This window comes from Leucoraja erinacea, chromosome 4 (genome assembly GCF_028641065.1).
Source record: "Leucoraja erinacea ecotype New England chromosome 4, Leri_hhj_1, whole genome shotgun sequence".
NCBI classification, from domain to species: Eukaryota; Metazoa; Chordata; class Chondrichthyes; order Rajiformes; family Rajidae; genus Leucoraja; species Leucoraja erinaceus.
Genome location: NC_073380.1, coordinates 28624296 through 28646740, shown reverse-complemented (window position 1 = coordinate 28646740; position 22445 = coordinate 28624296). Strand labels below are relative to the sequence as shown.

The 22445-nt window shown below is 40.0% G+C and overlaps 1 protein-coding gene across 1 annotated transcript in view; it reads right to left on the bottom strand.

Annotated features, from left to right (window-relative positions):
• Positions 1-1100: 1100 nt before the first annotated feature.
• LOC129696225 (protein argonaute-2) overlaps positions 1101-22445 on the bottom strand; it is a 79983-nt gene continuing 58638 nt past the window's right edge. The window contains exons 14-19 of the mRNA XM_055633904.1: positions 22096-22186; positions 21032-21226; positions 16285-16419; positions 15488-15589; positions 10696-10895; positions 1101-7547 (exon numbers count right to left, since the gene is read on the bottom strand). Coding sequence (XP_055489879.1) covers positions 7439-7547; positions 10696-10895; positions 15488-15589; positions 16285-16419; positions 21032-21226; positions 22096-22186 — 832 coding nt within the window. The 3' untranslated portion in view covers positions 1101-7438. The remainder of the gene's footprint in view (positions 7548-10695; positions 10896-15487; positions 15590-16284; positions 16420-21031; positions 21227-22095; positions 22187-22445) is intronic.

Here is a 22445-nt window from a genome sequence, read left to right as displayed (position 1 = left end):
GTAGGGGAATTGAGGACCAGAGGACATAGGTTCAAGGTGTAGCGGAAAAGATTTCATAGGAATCTGAGGGGTAACTTTATCACACAAAGGGTGCAGGGTGTATGGAACAAGCTGCCAGATGAAGTAGTTGAGGCTGGGACTATCCCAATGTTTAAGAAACAGACAGGAACATAGATAGGACAGGTTTGGATCAATATGGACCAAGTGCAGGTAGGTGGCACTAGTGTAGCTGGGACATGTTGGCCGGTGTGGGCAAGTTGGGTCAAAAGGCTCATTTCCACACTGTATCACTCTGATGCTGGAGGTTGCCCAAATGCACTTACATAAATCTATAAAAGTAGAACAAACTGATAAAGTGGCTAAAATTCACTGTTACCTGGCAGAATGGATTATATGTAGATATTATGCAAAAACTTTTAATTCACTTGTTATGCCTAATGTGGACAATTCTTGGCACAAGTAATGGGATGGCATTAGACAGGATACATCGGACAGTTGGCATGAATGAAACACTAGTTATGAGTTTGGAAAGAATGTGGACATTCTCCTTGGAATTGAGAGGCCACTCATTAGTCACATTTTTAATAGAGAAAGAGAAAAACTTTTGAGTTATTAGACCAATAATCATAGGATGCAAAAGAATGCAAAGTGAAATGGGAGAGGAAGGTGGTGGGCAAGAAAGAAGAAAATGATTTGCCTCCTCTTCAAACTAGCTTTAAAGGGGAATTTAAATAGGTACTTGTGGATGAGGAATTGGGTACTGGTCAAAGGCAGATGTGTGGAACTAACGTGGATCGCTCTTAAAAGAGCTAGCAGAAGCACAAGCCAAATGGCTCTCTTTTGACTAACTGAATTTGTGGTAACAATGACATAACTTATACGTGATAATCTAATTATAATGGAATTTCAAAGTCTTAAGATTGCATCAATAAATATAAATTCAAGACATATTGAGTTTAAGACTGTCATTTCAAGGTTACCACAAATTTAGACAATCATAGATTTTCTATTAGAAATCATAAATACAACCCAGACGCTGAATGCAAAGGCAAGAGGTAACATGGAGAGTACAAAACACGTCAATTAATCACATATACACATCCTGTTAAAGATACATAAGTTTATTATTAAAATGTTCATACCATACTGCTAGTCAAAAAAATTGATATCTTATATTCACAAATTCATATATAATGATACTTGTCAAGAGATTACAGCATAGTTATTTAGCTCATTAAAAAATATTGACCAAAAAGGAATGGACAATTTTAACCTAAAGTATTTACATAACATTAGTAAAACAAACTGCAAGCAATGTGAATTTTCATTGCCACAGGGAGTGTAAACTGCTTCATTCACGCGCAAATGGACCACAAACACTAGGTTAAGTAACAAACCTTATTTGTGCTGGTTAAAAGATCTAGAAAACAACTTTCAATTAGGATCCAAGCTACCCTATCCTAAAACATAAAAGCATGAAGAAAAATTTATAGGAAGTCCACTTTGTGCCCAATTCTACCAGTGCCCTAAGAAATAAGCCAACATCTTAAATTGCAGTAGTTACAGAAGGTAGATGAGTTTGTGCAATTCAATAAAACAGCAAAACAAAGAATACTCAAAACTTTATCAATGCAGCATATGTCAGGCTTTTGAGGTACTTGAAAATATTTTAAATCCTCTTTTGCCCTAAGGATTTACAAGTAGCATTCTTTTCCTTTAAAATTATTGTCCAGGATCACCTCGTTTTTCCGCAGTATTTTGTTAACAGCCGTCATATGGCATAAGTGACTGCTGAGAAAGTGCAACAATACTGATCATTCAATGCAGCATAAATAACGATGTTTTACAATTTCTCAAAATATATTAAGTTTTTAACGTATTTTGTTCATTTAAGCAGTAATGTACAACAGTCATACACTACTATTTAACCCCTTCAGCAGATTTTGACATGCAATGGGATGATTACACAAGGCACAGAGAACAAAATAAAGCGCTATTAATAAAGTTCAAGGGGGAAAAAACTCTTTGCCCAAGTTCAGATCAAATCAAAATTAATTACAACTAAAAATTATTTATTTTGGTTTATCATGGTTTGAAGCAAGGAAATATATCATTTCATAATTATGGATGCAGCAGAGTAATATATTGAGGTAGGTCCAGATTTCATTTTGGGAGTGGGAAGAGAAGGGTGAAGAGGAACAAAAGTAAATGGAAGATCAGGTTTTTAAACCAAACTGACAGATCCTATGCCCTTTTCTCCAAAATATGGATAATTTCTTTGCACAGCATGAAAACATTTGGCTGGAAAAAGGCTTCTCTGGTCTTGGAGCAAAAGGAATAGGTCCAAGTGACCTTAATATGGGTTTAAAAAAAACAAGTATTCTTCTGTTCCCCTCTTGTGCAGTGTTGACATAAACTAATATTAAAGCCATTTACCAAATATTAAACACAGAATTCCGATTCACATTTCTATAGAAACATAGGCCAAATAAATAAAAGGATGGTAACTCAAAGTATACAATGTTGTACAGCCATCTTGGAACCAAATCACTTTCTTTTACCTCCCACAAAAAAAATCTAAACAAAAAAAATCACTAATTATAACTTCAACTTGAAGTAATCTTTGAAGCAAATGGAATAATCTGAGAAATGTCATCACTTCCTTAGGTGGTTTTACAGTTTGTTTTCTAATCTTTAATATTTTGAGGTTTATTCTGATCACAGGCAAACAGAAGACAGGTGACACTCTGGATTATTTCTAAAATTCAGTTATTTCCAAAGCACCTTTTTCATTTTGCATGATGGCTTGATGGAAGATATGCTTTTTTGCATTAGTTTATTTTTTTTCTTTTAAGTGCCCAATGACACATGATAAGCTGCTTAATACAGTTTGGCTGCTTTCTTTTTTAAAATATCTGTTATTTTCTAAGAACCAAATTGAAAGTTTCAGTTGACAGCTCTGCTAGTACTATCTGATCTGTCTTGCATCAACAAACAATCGAAGCTTTAAAAACCATATTGGAAACAATGGGACAATAAATCAATATTAAAGTTCACAAATGAAAATAATTGGCAGCACCACAGTTCTGAACAGAGCAGAAAGCACAAGAGCTGGACCTTTCTGCAAGACCACGAACATCTCAAAAATGGAGTTTAGAGAGGGGGTGCATCTAAAAACAAGTGACAGCAATGTCAAGTGATAGTCTAACTGTGGTATATTATACGTAATAATACAAAGATATTTACATTTTGCAAGAAATAGCCTTGAGACAAATCTCAGATTTGTCCTGTGACTACATCAGTAGGATTCCTGTATTACCATACATTTAGTGAATAATTTCTTCTTCCCTCTACAAAGCAGAGTATATTTTTAAACTGAGCCCAAATTATCAGTAGAGGGTTTGTTTTGCATGGATGATGTCAAGTGTTTATATTAATATAAAGTAACCTGGACTGAATAATTCTTCATTGAAGCATCACAGACAATACTAGATCAGACTCATGAAGACTAGGTAAGTCAAATTGCTACAAATATAATTTTATCGGTATGTATTATTAAAATTGTAGCTGTTAAAATGCATAATAATTAAGATAAAATCTTCCGTTTAATATTAATTAACCCAAGGACTTTAAACTCTGGAATAGGTTGTAGATTTAAATAACAGGCTATGATTTCTAATACCTTTGGATTATGTCAGTGATCACCATTTTAGTTATGGAAGTTACATTTTACATGTAGAGAGGGTACATCTATTAAGCACATAAGATATTTGCACGTGTTATTTTGGTTGATAAAAAAAATTAAAAAATCTCAAAACTGTACGACCCAGCTTCTTTTTAGCACCACTGTCAAAATGGCTTGTACAAAGTGCACTATTATGTATTACGCATTGCTAGATCTGTGTTTTGTTGTATTTGTGCCGTGCAGTGGAGCCATTAAGTTAGAATTGCAATTTTTAAAAATTATGTATCCGGCTAGATCCATGTGATCTGATTTTGTTTACATATAGAAAGGCCACAAAGGCTAATTATTGTCTTTAGTACAAAGACTCAAAAGGGAAACAGTATATAATGCTTACAAAGACTGCAAATTAATTTTCAGAAACCCATTTTACACACCTCAGGTAAATACGATTTTTAAATGCCACAGCCAAGATGTGGCAAAACAATTTAAGCAAGTCTCACCTAAAAACAATCTAACTTTTGTTATCTTTATGTTTACACAAGTTTACACTGTAGATTACAAAATTAAGCATTAATATTTTTTTAATTAAACACAACGACATTTACAATAGAAAATGCTAACTATCATTCCATCCCATGTTGAATTCTGCTACATGCTTAAAATTCTAAACTATTTTACAGCCTAGCTCCGTATCTACAATTTTATAGTTAGAATAACTATCCCAAAATTAATGTTGGCCACCAATGGCAGTAATTTATAAGGCAGATTAAATCATCCAATTGCAGCTTCAATTGCTTCTCAAATGGCAGTGACTGCAATAAATTCTCAGAGCTGCTGCTTGCACAAATGCATTCTAATAATTATCCATTTCCTCCGATTTACTATCAATATCACTGTCAATATACAGCGCACAAACAGAATGCAGGGGCCAGTTCACAGTAGCACCCATAACTTTGAAGCAAGATGTAAACTTTTCAATAGTGCTGGTTAGAGATTGCTTAATAGCTAAGGACACTTCAATAACTAAAATCTACCCTGGATACAAGAACAGAGTTATAGATCTAGGGATTGTCCAGTTCGTCCATCAAAGTCAATGGCTAATGCAAGAATCGGAAAATCTATGGCAATATATTTCCCATAATCTCTAAAGCTGTACACATTGGTTTGCCAATTTACTTCCTTGAATTTGTACTTAAAATACATGAGCTTGATCCAGAAGTAACCAATTTCAATAAGTGCTAGGCCACATGCCCCAAAGGAATACAGAACTCAATGTGAAGAAGCAGTTCTAAATATAATGGAACAATGTTCTATTGCAGATTTTCCCAAACTTTACTTATCTTGTGATAGCTCAATAAGCCAAGCAGTTCAAGTAGCTAAGATAAATCTTTGGTAAGAACTGCTGAGGCCAAATATGAGGATTAAACATATACCAACATGCTGCTATAAGTAGTGTGTTGAAAAGGATCATTCTAAAATTGATTCATTCTTGTCTGCTGATTTCCAGTGAAATGCGTCATTTCTAAAATTCAACATCATCAATACTCATCTGCCTTAATTTTGAAATAGTATATTTCTACTGTAAAACATGTAGTGTCCTTTAAAGCCCGGCATATTCACTATGCTATCGCCACTCATTAAACAATTACATTTTAATAACTTGATTTTTCTAGATTAATCCCTCACAATTTTGAAACTACTGATTTTATCTCCTCATTAACTAACACACCAGATGAATATATTTATTCTCACTAAAACATTTCCACTTCCAGGAAACTTCCCCTCTTGTACTGTTAAAACCTGAATAATACAGGAAATCAAAATGGAAATATCAGCCAGGACTTAGGATTGAACTTGGATCTCCCAAGTTAGAAACTGCATGCTTAGTGTCCGTACTAAGGAAATATCACAAATATAGCCCAGCAGGTGTTCAGATTTTTCATAATTATCCTGCAGTCTCACTACTTTAAAACTAATTATAAAACTAAACTCATAACCTTTAGTGGGCCCATCACTACTTCATCTTAGAATTTACAGGAATTACTGAGTTTGGAAAATAGTTACATGTTGTAACTAAGCACATTTTATCAGTCTGCCCAGATACATATTTTGACAGAATTTTAAAATTCACAAAAATCTTAATGCTTGTCAAAAATATTCCCATTTTTGTAATTAGTTCCAGCCTTGTCACATATGTACATAGTACCAATCAGATATAGAAATATGAAAACAGTTTAATAAAATTATTCTCCAAGTTGCCTTATCTACACTTGTTACAAAACTTCAAAAGCAAATGTGTTGCTCAGATGAGATCTATGTGCAATATTAGTTTTCATTTATGGCCATATAAATAAGTCACTAACACTGAAATTTATGCTGGTTGCCCTCTCTTTGAGATTTAAAGATTTGCTGAAGAGTTGAGGTATGTAAAAATGTTTTTTTTTGTCATTTAACAAGTGCATATTGGCCATCAAAACAAATGTTTATATCATACAGAAATGTTCAGTTTCAGTCTGTGACAAATTTTATCCACGAATCAGTTTTACGTAAAATTGTGTGACTACCATTAAAATAAATCTTGCCTCTTAGCACAAAAACTAGCACCATCTTCGAACTGCTCTGCTAACATTGACAGTGTTGTGTGCACATTATGTTTTTGCTGATGTGAGGGTAACCACGAGGTAGTTCAGAAATTTACTTCATTCTCAAAGTTTACATTTTGAAAGTTCTCATATGCCCTTAAATTCAAATAGGTGAAGCAATTGGCATGGCAATCCCTACATCCAATTTGGCTGCTGGCCACAGTAGTGGCAAACTAACCATAGCATAAAAATACTCGATTTGTATCACAAGCGTTATTGTATCAAGAGTTGAGAACTAGTCAGTTGCAGCATCTTATAAAAATATCACGAGACTTTACCTCAATATATAAAATAGTGCCCATCTGGTCTAGTTAATGTTTTATAGATTGTCTCCAAAGATTAATTGCTTGAAATACACAACATTTTCTACTGAACACACCTTAAAAAGACTGCATGCCTTCTGCTGGCAATCTGCTGAGAAAGTCATACCTACACATTATACTGTCTGTCCAAACAAAGGAAAAAATGAAACTTGCTGTTCATAAATTTATTTTATGTTAAAAGACCTTTGCCCCCATTCTGACTTAAGATTGCCATATTTCACAGTACTGTATTACAGTAGTCTTAATTGAATTGACTGGATAAAACTCCAGATCTAATAAAAAGGAATGCCATTAATGTTCAATTTTGAAACTCAAAATTCTGCCATTTGAAGCCAACAAATGGGATACTTTGTCTTTAGAGTCACACCATCCTCTAAATTCTTACTTTACTTTGCCATCCTAAACAAACCTTAATCAAATATGCAGTTGCTAATGCATACTTTAATGCATCCACATATCTCTTCTTTGAAAAGCTTTCTACCAAGTTTAAATCTAATGCAGAATTAGGCTGCATTTATTCAACTTGCAGTGGTGGAGATATGTACTGATACAACTACCACAGACCTCCAAATATTAATGCTTTTGCTTTTCAAGGAAAACATTACATTTGGCTTGATTAAAATATTACTGTGTAACACTGAACCCCATAATTGAGGGAGACTTGCAAGGTACGGCAGTGTACACAGCAATACAACTAGCAACTCATTCTTCACTACATTGCCTGGTAAAATACAGCCGGTCTTGTCTTAGCCCAGCTCTGTTCAGAAACAACCAACCGAATACACTTGTCAAGCAAAATACATAGTGCGTAGTGTGTCCTGGTGAACCTGTACAGCTTTCGCTAGAGCCAGCTGATCTCTGCCATTGCTCTGGCCTGATGTGTGACTTCCTTCCGCACTGAAAAGCAAAGGGAAATACAGGATTAGTTGAAATTGAACAAATAAATCAATTATATTGCATTAACAGCACAGAAACATGTCAGTTGTTAATGGCAGGTCCACACAAGTATCACCACTTGTTTCATCTTTTGAATGTATCTATTTATTTCCATAGGGTCTGGGGTCACTGGCAAAGCCGGTATTTATTCCTCATCTCTAATCCTATATTCTATTATCCTTTGTATACTTTACCGACTCTGTCAACTTTATTTATGGTATTTACCCCAACTACTCCATTCGGTAATGTTCAGCATTTTAACCGCTTCTGAGGCAATAGATCCGCCAAATTCTCATTGTAGATTTAGTAATACGAGCCTTAAATTTATAACCCATAGTTTTAGATTCTCTAAGGGGGTAATATCTAACTCAAACCCATTCATAATCTTAAGGATCCCTATTAAATCTAAAAAGAAAATACCTTATATCATTCTCCTTATATTAATAACTTAAATTTTGATATTACATTTGTTTTTTTTTTAATATCTTCATTGTTCCTATTTCTTTTTTGTAAAATGAAAAGTGTGCAGTAGGACCAAACTTAATGAAGTTTAATAGGAAGGTAGACAAAAGTGCTGGAGAAACTCAGCGGGTGCGGCAGCAGCTATGGAGCGAAGGAAATAGGCAACCTTACGGGCCAAAACCCTTCTTCAGACTGATGTAGGGTTGGGGAGGGGGGGGGGGGGCGGGGGGGGGAAAGGAAGGGGGGAGCCAGAGGGCTGAGGGAGAGCTGGGAAGGGGAGGAGATAATAAGGGCTACCAGAAATTGGAGAAGTCAATGGTCATGCCACTGGGGTGTAAACTGCCCAAGCTGCTCCTCCAATTTCCGGCAGTGCTCACTTTGGCCATGGAGGAGGCCCAGGACAGGTCAGATTCGGAATGGTATGGGAAGTTGAAGTGCTGAGCCACCGGGAGATCAGGTAGGTTATTGCAGACCGAGCGGAGATGTTCGGCGAAACGGTCGCCAAGCCTACGCTTGGTCTCACCGATGTAGATCAGCTGACATCTAGAGCAGCGGATGCAATAGATGAGGTTGGAGGAGGTGCAGGTGAACCTCTGTCACACCTGGAAAGACTGCTTGGGTCCTTGAGTTGGATGATCAGCCATGATCATATTCAATGGCGGTGCAGGCTCGAAGAGCCGAATGGCCTACTCCTGCACCTATTTTCTATGTTTCTATGAATGGAGTCGAGGGGGGAGGGAAAGCGACAAGTGTAGCATTTCTTGCGGGTGCAAGGGAAAGTGCCCGAGGAGGGGGTGGTATGGGTGGGAAGGGAAGAATGGTCCAGGGAGGTCAAATACTCTGTAAATATGATATGACTGTTTTTGAATTCTGTTCTTCTAATCAATTTTTATGAGATTGAAAATGTTTTAAGCCTGCACAGTTTAATGTTTTGTTTATCTGTACCCATTGATTTTACTGCTCCTCTGTCCCGTTTTAGATTTCCCAAAAGGATGCATGCTTAAAAAAAGCAAAATACACCACTCTTCCCATATTATATACCACACTTCCCATATTAAAATCGTTATGCCATTTAACCTCCTCAGTTACAGAAGACAAATTCAAAAAGCTAACGATGATTGTTCACAGATATTAGGAAATAAAGTCAATGGCCGAGAGTTTTATTGCTGGAAATACTCTGTAATTCAGGAAGCATCTGCAGAGAAAGAAATGGATAAACATTTGGGTCGATAATCCCAAATCAGGAACTTTGAGATTTCTACCAGGTTCAAGTCAAATCCAAAATTAGACCATGTTTATTTGGCTTGCATCAGTCCCTGATCAATTATTATTTAATTCTACTATAGATTCTTGCTAATGAGGCTCATGTGATAATTGCCCAGTGTTCCAGAGATGGGAACATTGCGTGATGGGAGGGAAATATTCTTTCAACAAATTGATGATTTTGCAGAGCTGGTGCCATTCTTCCAGTGCTTTAGAATACCAATTGCAGATAATCCATATTCTAGAAGCATATAGAAACATAGACATAGAAACATAGAAATTAGGTGCCTTCGAGCCTGCACCGCCATTCAATATGATCATGGCTGATCATCCAACTCAGTATCCCGTACCTGCCTTCTCTCCATACCCCCTGATCCCCTTAGGGCCACATCTAACTCCCTCTTAAATATAGCCAATGAACTGGCCTCAACTACCCTCTGTGGCAGAGAGTTCCAGAGATTCACCACTCTGCGTGAAAAAAGCTCTTCTCATCTCGGTTTTAATGGATTTCCCCTTTATCCTTAAGCTGTGACCCCTTGTCCTGGACTTCCCTAACATCGGGAACAATCTTATGAAGCGGGCTGATAGGCCATGAGTTTTAACCCAGGTCTGAGGTTTTGTTCTCCAAATACCCTTTTCCTCAATTGCCCAATGGCATTTATTGACCTACCCTCATTGCCCTCATGCCAATTTTTACTTGTTACATCGTCCAGCATTGATGTTCTGAGAATACAGGCATGAGCAGCTTCATTTGCTGAGAGGGTTTGAATGGAATTGAACATTGCACCAAACATCCCTACTTCTGACATTATGATAGAAGGAAATTCACTGATTTAGGAGTTAAGATGGTTCGGTACCAAGTGCCTAGAGGGCCTAGCACCAAAGTCATGGTGCAGGAAGGATCAAGTTCCATCAACTATAATCATCTTCCTCTGTGAAGACAACTCCATTCATTGGAGCAATTTCCCTCAATGCCCACAGACTGATATCATGGCTCTCGCTCCTATTTCACTATTGGAATTCAGCTCCTTGGTCCACAATTGCAGCAAGAAAGTGACGAGAATTGCAGCTGACTGCGTGTGGGAAGCAAACCTTTTAATGGCTTTTAATCAATCAAAAGCAGTCAATTATTTTGCTTAATTTGAATCAATAATTCACGTTTTAAATATTTGAAAAAAACTAAAAATGGAACATTTACAATGAATGCAAAAGAAGTTTTACTTTCAATTTTGCCTTGAGCTGAAATTTTTTTGATGCTCCACTTCTAACTATGCAATTTCTTTTAACTGATGACATGTCATTCCAGTGCATTTAACTATGCTCACCTTGCAGAGCATAGAATATATAGTGGAGCCCAAACAATAATATTAAGAGTTTTACACACCTGTCATGTTCCTTGTCCACCAAATGATATCTGGCACGGAAAGCCACCAAATGAGCGTAATAGGCTGGCGCTGGGATGGAAACTGACCGCGTACATCGAACATACGTATGGCAAAGTTGATATGTGAGAATTTGAAGTTCATCTGCATTGAAACGATTATCATCCCATAGTACATGGTAGTGAGATGGTCGGCTTGTTCCCTGGAAAATAAGATTATACATTAAACTCATTAAATCCAGTTTGATTAAAGTTATTTCCCAAATCCTCCTCAATGTTGAAATACCACATGAGGAATATGCAAGCTGTTCAGGCATTCCATCCCTGTTCCATTCAAGCTATAAATTAGTTTTAATTTACAACTGAGTTAAACGTAACAGTTTATCAATCTTTTGTAGTGGGGACTCCAGGAGTCCAGCCAAGAATGAGTCAAAAACAAAGTTATGGGAACAAAATGTAATTTTATCACTGTCACCATGCTGCTTCCAACTCCAACCTCGTGACTGGCCGTTACCCGACCTCAAATACCTGGGGTCAGACCCCATAACCAAACGTCCCCCACTCCGAGATGCTCAACTCCTCCCCCCCCCTGAGCCGAGGGTTCGCTAATGCCCGTGGCTTGCCACCAGGTGCCGCCACATGACCCCCCCCCCCCCCCCCCCCCCAGAACCGGAGGCACTGAAACGGACGGGATGCCAAATAAGACGGCCTGACCGCATAAACACGTCTGCTTGAACTGAGTCCTTGAACCACCCAGAAGAACATACAGGAACCAGTGAGGGTTGGCGCCCGCGACGAGGGGGCTGGGCCACCCGAACTGGCTCGCTCAAGTCCAAATGGGCCGGCTTAAGGCGCGTCTCAGACAGTCTCTTGCCAACCTCCCATGTCCAGTACAAATGTCACTGTCCCATGCCGCAGCATCCGAAAGGGACCTTCATAGGGCCGTTGCAAGGGCGACCGGTTGGCATCGCGGCGCAGAAAGACAATGGCACATGGAAAGGGGCCATACCGAGAAATCGGGACAGGAGACAGGACGCTGACCCTCTCCCGCAAGCGCAGCAGCGCGGAGGACGGCAGTTCCCGGGACCCATCAGTGGCCGGGACGAACTCTCCCGGGCAGTGAACGGAGCCTTACTCCGCCGAGGATGATGCCAAATCTTCCTTGGGGGCAGCACAAATCCCCAACAACACCATGTCAGCTCATCCATCCACCCCAGGTTCGTAAGGCGAGCTTTCAGGGTGGCCTTGAGAAGGCGGAGGAAACCGCCCCACCAACCCATTCGACTGAGGATGGTATACTGTTGGAGCTGCGTCCCCAGCAGGAGAATGGCCTCCTCCTGCACCTATTTTTTATGTTCTATACTAAATGTATAATGTAACTAAACCCTATGTTGTTTCTTTTTGTGCTTATATGTTAGTTTCACATTTGAATACAGTAAAGCATCAAACGACAGCTCGTCTCTATTGGTCTTTATTGGATCAATTGTTTAGCTTGCTGGATAGACAATAGGTGCAGGAGTAGGCCATTCTGCCCTTCGAGCCAGCACCGTAATTCAATGGCTGATCATACCCAATCAGTACCCCGTTCCTGCCTTCTCCCCATATCCCCCAACTCCGCTATCTTTAAAAGCGCTATCTAGCTCTCTCTTGAAAGTATCCTGGCAGAGAATTCCACCGACACATAACTCTCTGTGAGAAAAAGTTTTGTCTCTGTTCTAAATGGCTTACCCCTTATTCTTAAACTGTGGCTCCTAGTTCTGGACTCCCCCAATATCGGGAACATGTTTCCTGCCTCTAGCGTGTCCAAACCCTTAACAATGTTATATTTCAATAAGATATCCTCTCATCCTTCTAAACTCCAGAGTGTACAAGCCCAGCCGCTCCATTCTCTCAGCATATGACAGTCCCGCCATCCCGCGAATTAACCTTGTAAACCTACGTTGCACTCCCTCAATAGCAAATTCCTCAAATTAGGGGACCAAAACTGCAAACAATACTCCAGGTGTGATCTCACTAGGGCCCTGTGCGACTGCAGAAAGACCTATTTGCTCCTATACTCGACTCCTCTTGATATAAAGGCCAACATGCCATTCACTTTCTTCACTGCCTGCTGTACCTGCATGCTTGCTTTCATAGACTGATGAACAAGGACACCCAGATCCCGTTGTACTTCCACTTTTCCCAACTTGACGCCATTTAGATAGTAATCTGCCTTCCTGTTTTTGATACCAAAGTGGATAACCTCACATTTATCCACATTAAACTTCATCTACCATGCATCTGCCCACTCCCCCAACCAGTCCAAGTCACCCTGCATTCTCATAGCATCCTCCTCACGGTTCACACTGCCACCCAGCTTTGTGTCATCTGCAAATATGCTAATGTTACTTTGAATCCCTACATCCAAATCATTGATGTATATTGTAAATAGCTGTGGTCCCAACACCGAGCCTTGCAGTACCCCACTAGTCACTGTCTGCCATTCCGAAAGGCACCCGTTAATCCCTACTCTTTGTTTCCTGTCTGCCAACCAATTTTCTGTCAGCACTCTACCCCCAATACCATGTGCCCTAATTTTGCCCACTAATCTCCTATGTGGGACCTTATCAAATGCTTTCTGAAAGTCCAGGTACACTACATCCACTGGCTCTCCCTTGTCCATTTTCCTAGTCACATCCACAAAAAATTCCAGAAAATTAGTCAGGCATGATTTCCCCTTCGTAAATCCATGCTGACAGACCAATCCTGTTACTGCTATCCAAATGTGCGGCTATTTCATCTTTTATAATTGACTCCAGCATCTGCCCCACCACTGATGTCAAGCTAACTGGTCTATAATTCCTGTTTTCTCTCTCCCGCCTTTCTTAAAAAGTGGGATAACATTAGCTACCCTCCAATCCACAGGAACTGATCCTGAGTCTATAGAACATTGGAAAATTATCACCAATGCATCCACGATTTCTAGAGCCACTTCCTTAAGTACCCTGGGATTTATCAGCCTTCAGTCCCATCAGTCTACCCAACACCATTTCCTGCCTAATGTGGATTTCCTTCCGTACCTCCGTCACCCCAGATCCTCTGGCCACTACGATATCAGGAAGATTGTTTGTGTCCTCCTTAGTGAAGACAGATCCAAAGTACCTGTTCAACTCATCTGCCATTTCCCTGTACCCCATAATAAATCCACCTTTTTCGGTCTTCAAGGGTCCAACTTTGGTCTTAACTAATTTTTTCCTCTTCACATACCTAAAGAAGCTTTTACTATCCTCCTTTATATTCTTGGTCAGTTTACCTTTGTACCTCATCTTTTCTCCCCATATTGTCTTTTTAGTTATCTTCTGTTGCACTTTAAACATTACCCAATCCTCTTGCTTTCCGCTCATCTTTGCTACGTTGTACTTATACTGTCGCTGACATCAGCCACAGTCGCCCCTTACTCCCCTTGGAATCTTTCTTCCTCCTAGTAATGAACTGATCCTACACCTTCTGTATTATTCCTAGAAATACCTACCTATAAATATCAGATAGCTGAATAGGGACCTTCAGCGAGCCCAGTATAACCACCATCAGTAGGTGAGACACACCCCGGGATGGCAGCATCGGCCCAACGATGTCCACGTGCACGTGGTCGAACCAATGGTGTGGCACCGAGAAATTCTGTATCGGTGCACGGACGTGCCGATGTATCTTGGGCAACTGGCACAGGATGCATGCCCGTGCCCAGCGACCGACCTGCTTCCGCAGACCGTGCCAGATGAACTTTGCCACCACCATGGCAACCGTGGCCCGGATCGGCCAGATCGCGGATCACCTCAAAAACACTACGTCCCCAGGCCGCCGGGACAACCGGTCCTGGCTGTCCCATGGACACGCATAAAATCGAACCACCCGAGGGACCCAACGGCACATCTTCTAGCACAAATCCGGAGATTGGTGCTAGAAGATTGGTTCTAGCACCAATCCGCAGCTGACGGACAAGGAAATGTCAGCTGGCATTTCCTTGTCCGTCAGCTGCGCCACGGCCGGGTTGAGCTGTTAAAACCCAGAAATGTGGGCGCGGCTCAGTCTCTGCAAGATGGAGGAGGGAGAGGTCACGACTCGCTTGAAATGTTATGAAACTGCATTTGAATTTGGTGGCCTTGCACCCTGCTTAAAATGGAATTTCAAGGAATAGCCGTGTCAACTGCCAGCCACCAGCCGTGAGTGAGCTGCCAGCACAACAGGCTTGAGTGACTGAGCCGCCAGCCCAAGAATCCATTCGGCCCACAATGTCCATACTAGCCCTCTGGAAACCAGTCCCTTCAGCCCACAACACCCATACTAGCGCTCCAGAAAGCTCCCCCCCCCCCCCCCCGGCCACCAATATTGCAATTGGTGGAGAGGTGGAATATTGCGTTGCGGGACCAGCCCTCTCGTGTGATGTTGGGACCCAATGGGTCCCACTTAGTCTAGTAACCATTGTAAATTTCTTTCTCTCTTTAAAAATTCCTTTCCTTTGCCCACAACAGTAAGCTGGCAGACCCAATGCTCTGAAACTCTCTCCATTAACGAGCATCTATCGAACTGTTCATCAAGCCAATTTCTGTGATCAAGCTCATAGTCACTCCTATATCTTTCTCAGACTAAATATTGTTCTAGGTATTAAAATTTAACACAAGCTCGTATGTACAGAGGTTGTAATGTCAACCATGAGGATATTCTATAGGCAGGAACAAAACATATGGATTGAAAGGAAATTACCCTGCCCTATTATTCTGTTCTTAAACTACGTTAATATATTTTATTTTACACCCACCTGAATACCAGCATGGCTGCACAAGTAAAAGTCAAATTCTGAAGGATGTGTTATTTTTGTGTCCACTGTTGTGCCTGCTGGGATATTGCCACTTTTACCGACCTGCAAAAAACAAAATCAATAGATTTCTAGAACAAGATGCAAAATACAAGAAGCCAAAGACTTAATGATTAAAGGTGAATTCTGTTCTAATTATTCTCAACTTTTACCTTTACCAGAAAAATATCTAGACTTGTGGTAGATAAGATAACGTGATGTACACAATCTTCTAATTTCATGTAGATTCAAGAACTTGGCCCACTGTATGCACCGCAGTTGAAGAGATGTTACCAAGCCAAATCCCATTTTCCAACACTAAATCTGAAAACTATTAGCCACAATCTTTCAAATAGCCATCTAAGTGCTTTTTAAATGTGACATACCTCTATCACCTTAGGCAAGTGGGTTACTCAAATCTATCATTATTCCAGGTTTTTGATTCCTCCGAGAATGCAAAACGTTCCTGCCAATTTACTTCAACACTTCAATTAACTCTTCCTTTGGATTCCTCCATTTAAAAACACCCCCAAGCAATCACATTTCCCCACATCCATGAAGTGATCCTAACCATACATCATCATTATAAATCTCCAGCGCAAACCCATCATCTATGAATGTGAAATCAAAACTGTACAAAGAATTCATGTCATATTTAGCATAAATTCCTTGCTCTGTTATTGTCCCAAAACCTTGTCACACCCAATAAAAATTCTACCTGTAGAAACAAAATAAGTTTCCTGAGAGTGAAAACCACCCACCCTTTCATTCTTGTCAGTACAAAACAGTCTGGTGTGATGCCGTTTCTGAACCACAATGAAGGTAATGCCAGGCTGGTAGTCCTTTTCCAGCTTTATACATGCCTCACGAATGGCCAGCAACTCATGATGCAACACCTTAAAATGTAATTTACATCAATGTTATTTTAGTAGGAAGAACAGAGATAAAAAATGTAAAACATTGGAACACAAATCAATAATTTAAAATATTTATGAGTGTTGTTGACATGGTCAACATTTAACATTAATTCCCAGTTACCAAAAGAGAACCAATATCCTGAACTACCACAGCCCTACAGTGCTGCTTGGAAGAATGTTTCAGGGCTTTGTCCAAGTGACAATGAAGCAATGAAGTGTGGATTTGTAAATAGGGTCTGGAGAATGATGCAAGGGTCCTTGTCACGGTTCATCTTTAACAGCTCTGTTAGAGGACTCTCTGATTTACAGTTTTTTCCCAGGGACATCGGAGACGGACATCAAATCCTGCTGGGCGATCAACCACTATGAAAGATGCTCGTTGTTCTAACTGAAAGCATGTTGGTCGCCCAGCACAGCGAGATGTCCATCAGAGAATGTTGCCGTCTGGCCAATTCCAATCCTCACGTGTGGAGGGGCGCACTGATGTTTGGTGCATCCATTGCGAAGACTCTGTGGAGGAGGACCACAGTCCCGAATCCTTCCGCTGCTGGATATTTAGGGGCAGAGACCGGTGGGGACATCCCTCTGGACTCTGGGAATAGATATCACCCCCATGGGCCGCATTAGTGGGACGTTTTGGTTAAGGAAAGGTGTGAGTACGACACTATTGAATGTATAGACACTGAAAATGTATGAAGAGTTTTTGCAGTTATTGTTTTGCTTATATTTTTTATCCTGAAAGGGTTATTTTTTGAAAAATAAATAAAAATTGAGTGCATCAGTAGGAAATTTGCAAGTGCTATGCCCACACACCTGTCGACTTTGCCCAAATCCATGAAGAATTAATATTTAGGAAGTGCTGTCCATAAAGTCTTTGCAAACTGCAGTGCATTTGTTATGCGGTGCATCCTATAGCCAATGCTAAATGTGGAGGGAGCAAATGTTTAGTGTGATGGATTGGGAGAGGGCTGTTGGGAGTTTATTTTTCCAGGCCAATGCTATTTATTATTTACTATCCCAAGCCTGAACAATGTTCAGGTCACACGGCATAAGGGCACAAACTGCAGAGGTCCAAATGAAAATCAGCATTGCGCAACTTGGTGAACATCACCATGTAGAGCAAGTATGCCCTATCATGCTTCCTTCGCTCTGCTGTTTAATACAAAGCTACGAAAGGTAAGGAGTTCAGAAATATAATAGCACAGGTAAGTCAATAATATAGTCAACCTAAAAAAGATACACTGATTGCATTTTGAGTATTGCTTTCAATATTGGCCATGTTACTACAGGAAGGTTATTGTTAAGCTGGAGAGTGTGCCAAGAAGATATACAAGGACGTTGCCAAAACTTGAGGGCCAGGCCAGGACTTTATTCCTTGGCACACAGGAGGATGAGGGGTGATTTTAGAGAGGTGCATTAGATTATGAGGAGAATGCACAGTCTTTTACCCAGCATAAGGGATTTAAGAACCAGAGGACATAGGTTTAATGTGAGAGGGGAAGATTTAATAGGAACCCGAGGGGCAACCTTTACCCTCACACAAAGGGTGCTGTGTATATAGAACAAGCTGCCAGAGGCAGTTAAGGCAGGTACTATAACATTTAAAATACATTTAGACAGGTGCAGACAGGAAAGGTTTGGAGGGATATGGGCCAAACGCGGGCAGGTGGGATGTATAGTTGGAACATTTTGATCGCCGAGGGGAGGTTGGGCCGAATGATCTGTTTGTATGCTATATGACTCTCTGACCCACTTTTAGGAAATTAAATAGGCATGAGGTGTAGCAGCATTAATGAACAAATAATTTCACCAGTCAAGTTGTAGGATATAAGGAAGGAATTGGTTCAGATAAACTAAAATGAAAATCTGCCAATAACTTTCATCGATTAAATATCGGCTAATTTGGAAAGCCAGCAAAGAAATTTGCAAGATATTATGTTCGATTTAATTGAATTTTTTTTGCACGGTAACAGAAAAAGTTGCTCACACCTTCCCATCTCCTCCCCTTTCGGCTTTCCGCAGAGACTGCTCCCTCCGTAATTCCTTGGTCAATTTGTCCCTTCCCACCCAAACCACCCCCTCCCCTGGTTGTTCGCTCGGGTTGTTTACATCCCAGCGGAATGAACATTGACATCTCCAATTTCAGATAGTCCTTGCTTTCTTCCTCCTTCCCCTCCCCTTCCCAACCCTCCCACAGCTCACTATCTCCGCCTCTTCTTTACTCCTTCCAGCCCTCCCACCCCCACATCAGTCTGAAGGGTCTCGGCCCGAAACGTCACCTATTCCTTCGTCTACCTACTCATTATCAAGAAAGTTATTGAATAAATTTCTGTCATTTTTGGATAGATTACAAAAGAATTACAATGTAAAAACAAATAATACACCTATTGACTTAATATAGACGTAATGTATGTTTTAAGGTGTCTGAAATTAAAAATATGTGTATATTTACCCAGAAGTGATAATGAGCTTTCAGAAAAGTAGTGCAACAGGAAAAATGGTTATATGGTTTATAAGGATATTTGAAAGGCATTTAATCATGTGCTGCATAACATCTATCCCATAGAGTGAAAACTTTTAAAAGCAATATCCTAATGTATTTTTGAAAATATACTAAGGGAACAATAATCACAATACTTCGTCAGTGCCTAATGTGTTACCTCTCTTAATATACACAAATAATTTGCACTCGGACAAAGGCATCTTTATCTGTTTATAAATTTGCAATAAACTCAAAGTACTTTAAGTACAGTTCTTTATTATAATATAGAACCTTTGCCCTCTTCCCTAAATATTTTGTAGGTGTAATAAACGTTAATTTAAAGAGCTTTTACCAGGTTAGTTAGCTTGTTGAAAATCATTATGCACACATAACACACATTATGCAGCATACATGAACAATGTCCCCATTTGACAAATATTAAATAACAACTTCAAATCATTTAAATCAGTCCCTTTAGATTAATCTTTACCAGATCAAGTCCAAAGTAAGGAGTTGTTTTTTAAAATGGTGTATTACCACTCAGTTTTATATGGCACAGTTCCACAAACAGGAGATCGACACAAAATGCTGGAGTAACTCAGCAGATCAGACAGACTTTCTGGAGAAAAGGAATATGTGGCATTTCGGGTCGAGACCCTTCTTCAGACCAAGAATGGTCTTGACCCAAAACGTCACCTATTCCTTCTCTCCAGAGATGCTGTCTGACCCGCTGAGTTACTTCAGCTTTTTGTGTCCATCTTCGGTTTAAACCAACATCTGCAGTTCCTTCCACCAAAGATCTTAGAGCAGAGCAAGATGGGCTACTCCTGCAAAATACAATAGGCTGACGTGTAGTACGCTACGGAGGGGATCCTGGGCATTTTTCCCCGCCAATTTTAGTAACTGGAGCCTACCCGACCCGACCCGTCTCGCAGTGTAATCAATGTTGCGGGGCAACAGTTTGTGTGTGTGATTATAGGGTTAGATTCATAATTCTGTCTGTTCATACTTCTTGTCAAGAATAAAATTTGACTCTGGTAATTGTCTTTTTTAATGTTTTTTAAATAATTTCTTTTTAAATGGCTCACAAGCAGTGTTTGAGTTGATTTTGTAGTAACCGGAACCGACCCGACCCGACCCGACTCGCAGGGTAATTGACATTGCGGGGGAAGTTTTTGTGCGTGATATAGGGTTAGATTCATAATTCTGTTAATTCTTGTTAAAGAATAAAATGTTTATAAACACACATACATGAATGTGATATAAAAATATATAATCATATAACACGCACAATTATATTTCTTCTGATCCAATGATGAACTTTATTTCAGACTAGCCAAGGGACATTAAATAAGAAACATTGTAAAACCGCCCCGCAACTTTACACAAACTACCCCCCCCCCCCCCCCCGGCACTCCTTCGCCTGCCCCAACACTACAATGTCTCCCCCCCTCCTATGCCCCTCTCTTCCCGCTGCCCCGGGCCGCACACTCCCTCTCCCCGCTGTCCCAGGCCGCTCACCCCCTCTCCCTGGGCCGCTCACTCCCTCTCCCCGGGCCCCACATCCCCTCTCCCTCTCCCCGGGCCCCACATCCCCTCTCCCCGAGCCGCTCACTCCTTCTCCCCGCTGCGGAAACAAAGATCCGATCTTTGGCCGGAAGCAACTTGGCGGAACAAGATGGAGGGGACTGGTTGTTAAAATGAGTCCTATAATCACCCATGAATCCGCCCATGAGCGTACTACAAGTTTGCGTGAGAGTAACCCATCTTGCTCTGCTATAAGATCTTTGCCTTCCACCACAACCAGGAGTCCTGCCGCTTCTCAACCCAAGCAACCAGCTGGTTGGTAAGTTGCTTGGCAACTGTAAATTGCCTCTAGCATATAGCAAGTGGTAGAATTGATGGAGGTATAGATGCAAAAGAAAATAAAATGGATTAGGATTAGTGCAAAATGTGTACTTGATGCACCACGATGTCCATCTCAGATTCTAATTCAAGACATTGAAAGTAGACACTGACTACAACTATATAAATTTTATAAAGCAAAGCCATCACTTCTTTTGAGAATAAATGTCATACTGCTGTGACTGAACATGGTCTATATTTTACCTGTTGAAATTGTCCTTCTGAAACACCATCACGATAAAATATAATACGTGTGGGCTTGAAACGGGTAGATTTGTAAAACTGAATGAGCAGTTCTCTGACCATGATGGCAAGGTCCTGGATAATCTCCTGTCTATGTTGCTGAACCCGTACTGTGGCACAATAGCGACTTGGATGAGCATCCATGCTCCCCACCACCTATGATAAGAGGAACACAGCAGAAAACAAACTTAAAGCAGAATTCAATGTAGAATCTTTACATGGTACCTCATATAGCTACCAACATTAAAGAAAGTTTAGCAGCATTTCAAGCAGCAGACCATTTAAGTGTACTTTTTATAGCAAGTACAATAGAGCTGTTTAGAACACGTCCTTTAAGATTTTTTTATTCAAAATGCTGCTAATACTGTGAAACCTGCACTTTTCCACTTAAAATGTGTTAATTCAGTAGCATTAGGATGGTAACCAATTAGTAATTTCAGCCATTAACTGGTATGTTCAAAATTGTCCATTTTTATCGACTATATTACTTGATTTATCCCCTCTCCACCAAGTTCCTCAATGTAATGCTCATGAAAATCAAAAATGGGTGTTTAGTTTACAATTAAATGCAAAACTATTAGAAAATCTCCTGCAGCATTGCATATGCCTTTAAGGATTATTTTTGTTTCAAAATTAAAAACAGGTGTAATGCGACAGAATTGCATACATTTTAAGCTTTATATAGATTGACAAGCAAATTCTGTTTTTTTTTTAATAAATAAAATGCTCCAGAAATAGATTTGCATTTTTATTTTTCAGGAAACAGATTCAAACCAATAAACTAAATAACTATAACAGGATGAAATAAGAAAACACTGGTAACATTCTGACCCAAAAAGAAGTTGTACAAGAAATGTAATATGTTGCATATTGTGATTAAGATGTATGTACATTGCTTCTAATAAAATAAAAAAAATTAAAAAATAAAAACAAATACTATTTCTCCAATGAAGTTGACTCATCTGCTGGATTTTATTTACATTTCAGGTTTCTAGCCATTCTTCTTAACAAATAAGATAACCTACCGCAGCAATAGAGGGCTTCTTCCCATCACCAGCTGGTGGATGCGTTACATCGGCACCCAAAAATATTACTGGTTGCTGAAACACAGCCGGCCTGGAATGGGAAATAAAAATGAGTCTGACAGGAACTAATTTTACCCTCAGAATTTTTTACTACTCAGAATCATTGAGACATTTCGCACAACACACCCATTACCCCACTGAGACCATGCTGACCATCAAACACCCATTTTTACTAATCATCCATTCATCCTCTCCACGTTCTCATCAACAGTGTCTACAACTAATCTGCACGTCGTTGCGAGGTGGGAGGGAAACCATAGAGCCATAGAGTAAACCCACACTGGGAAAAC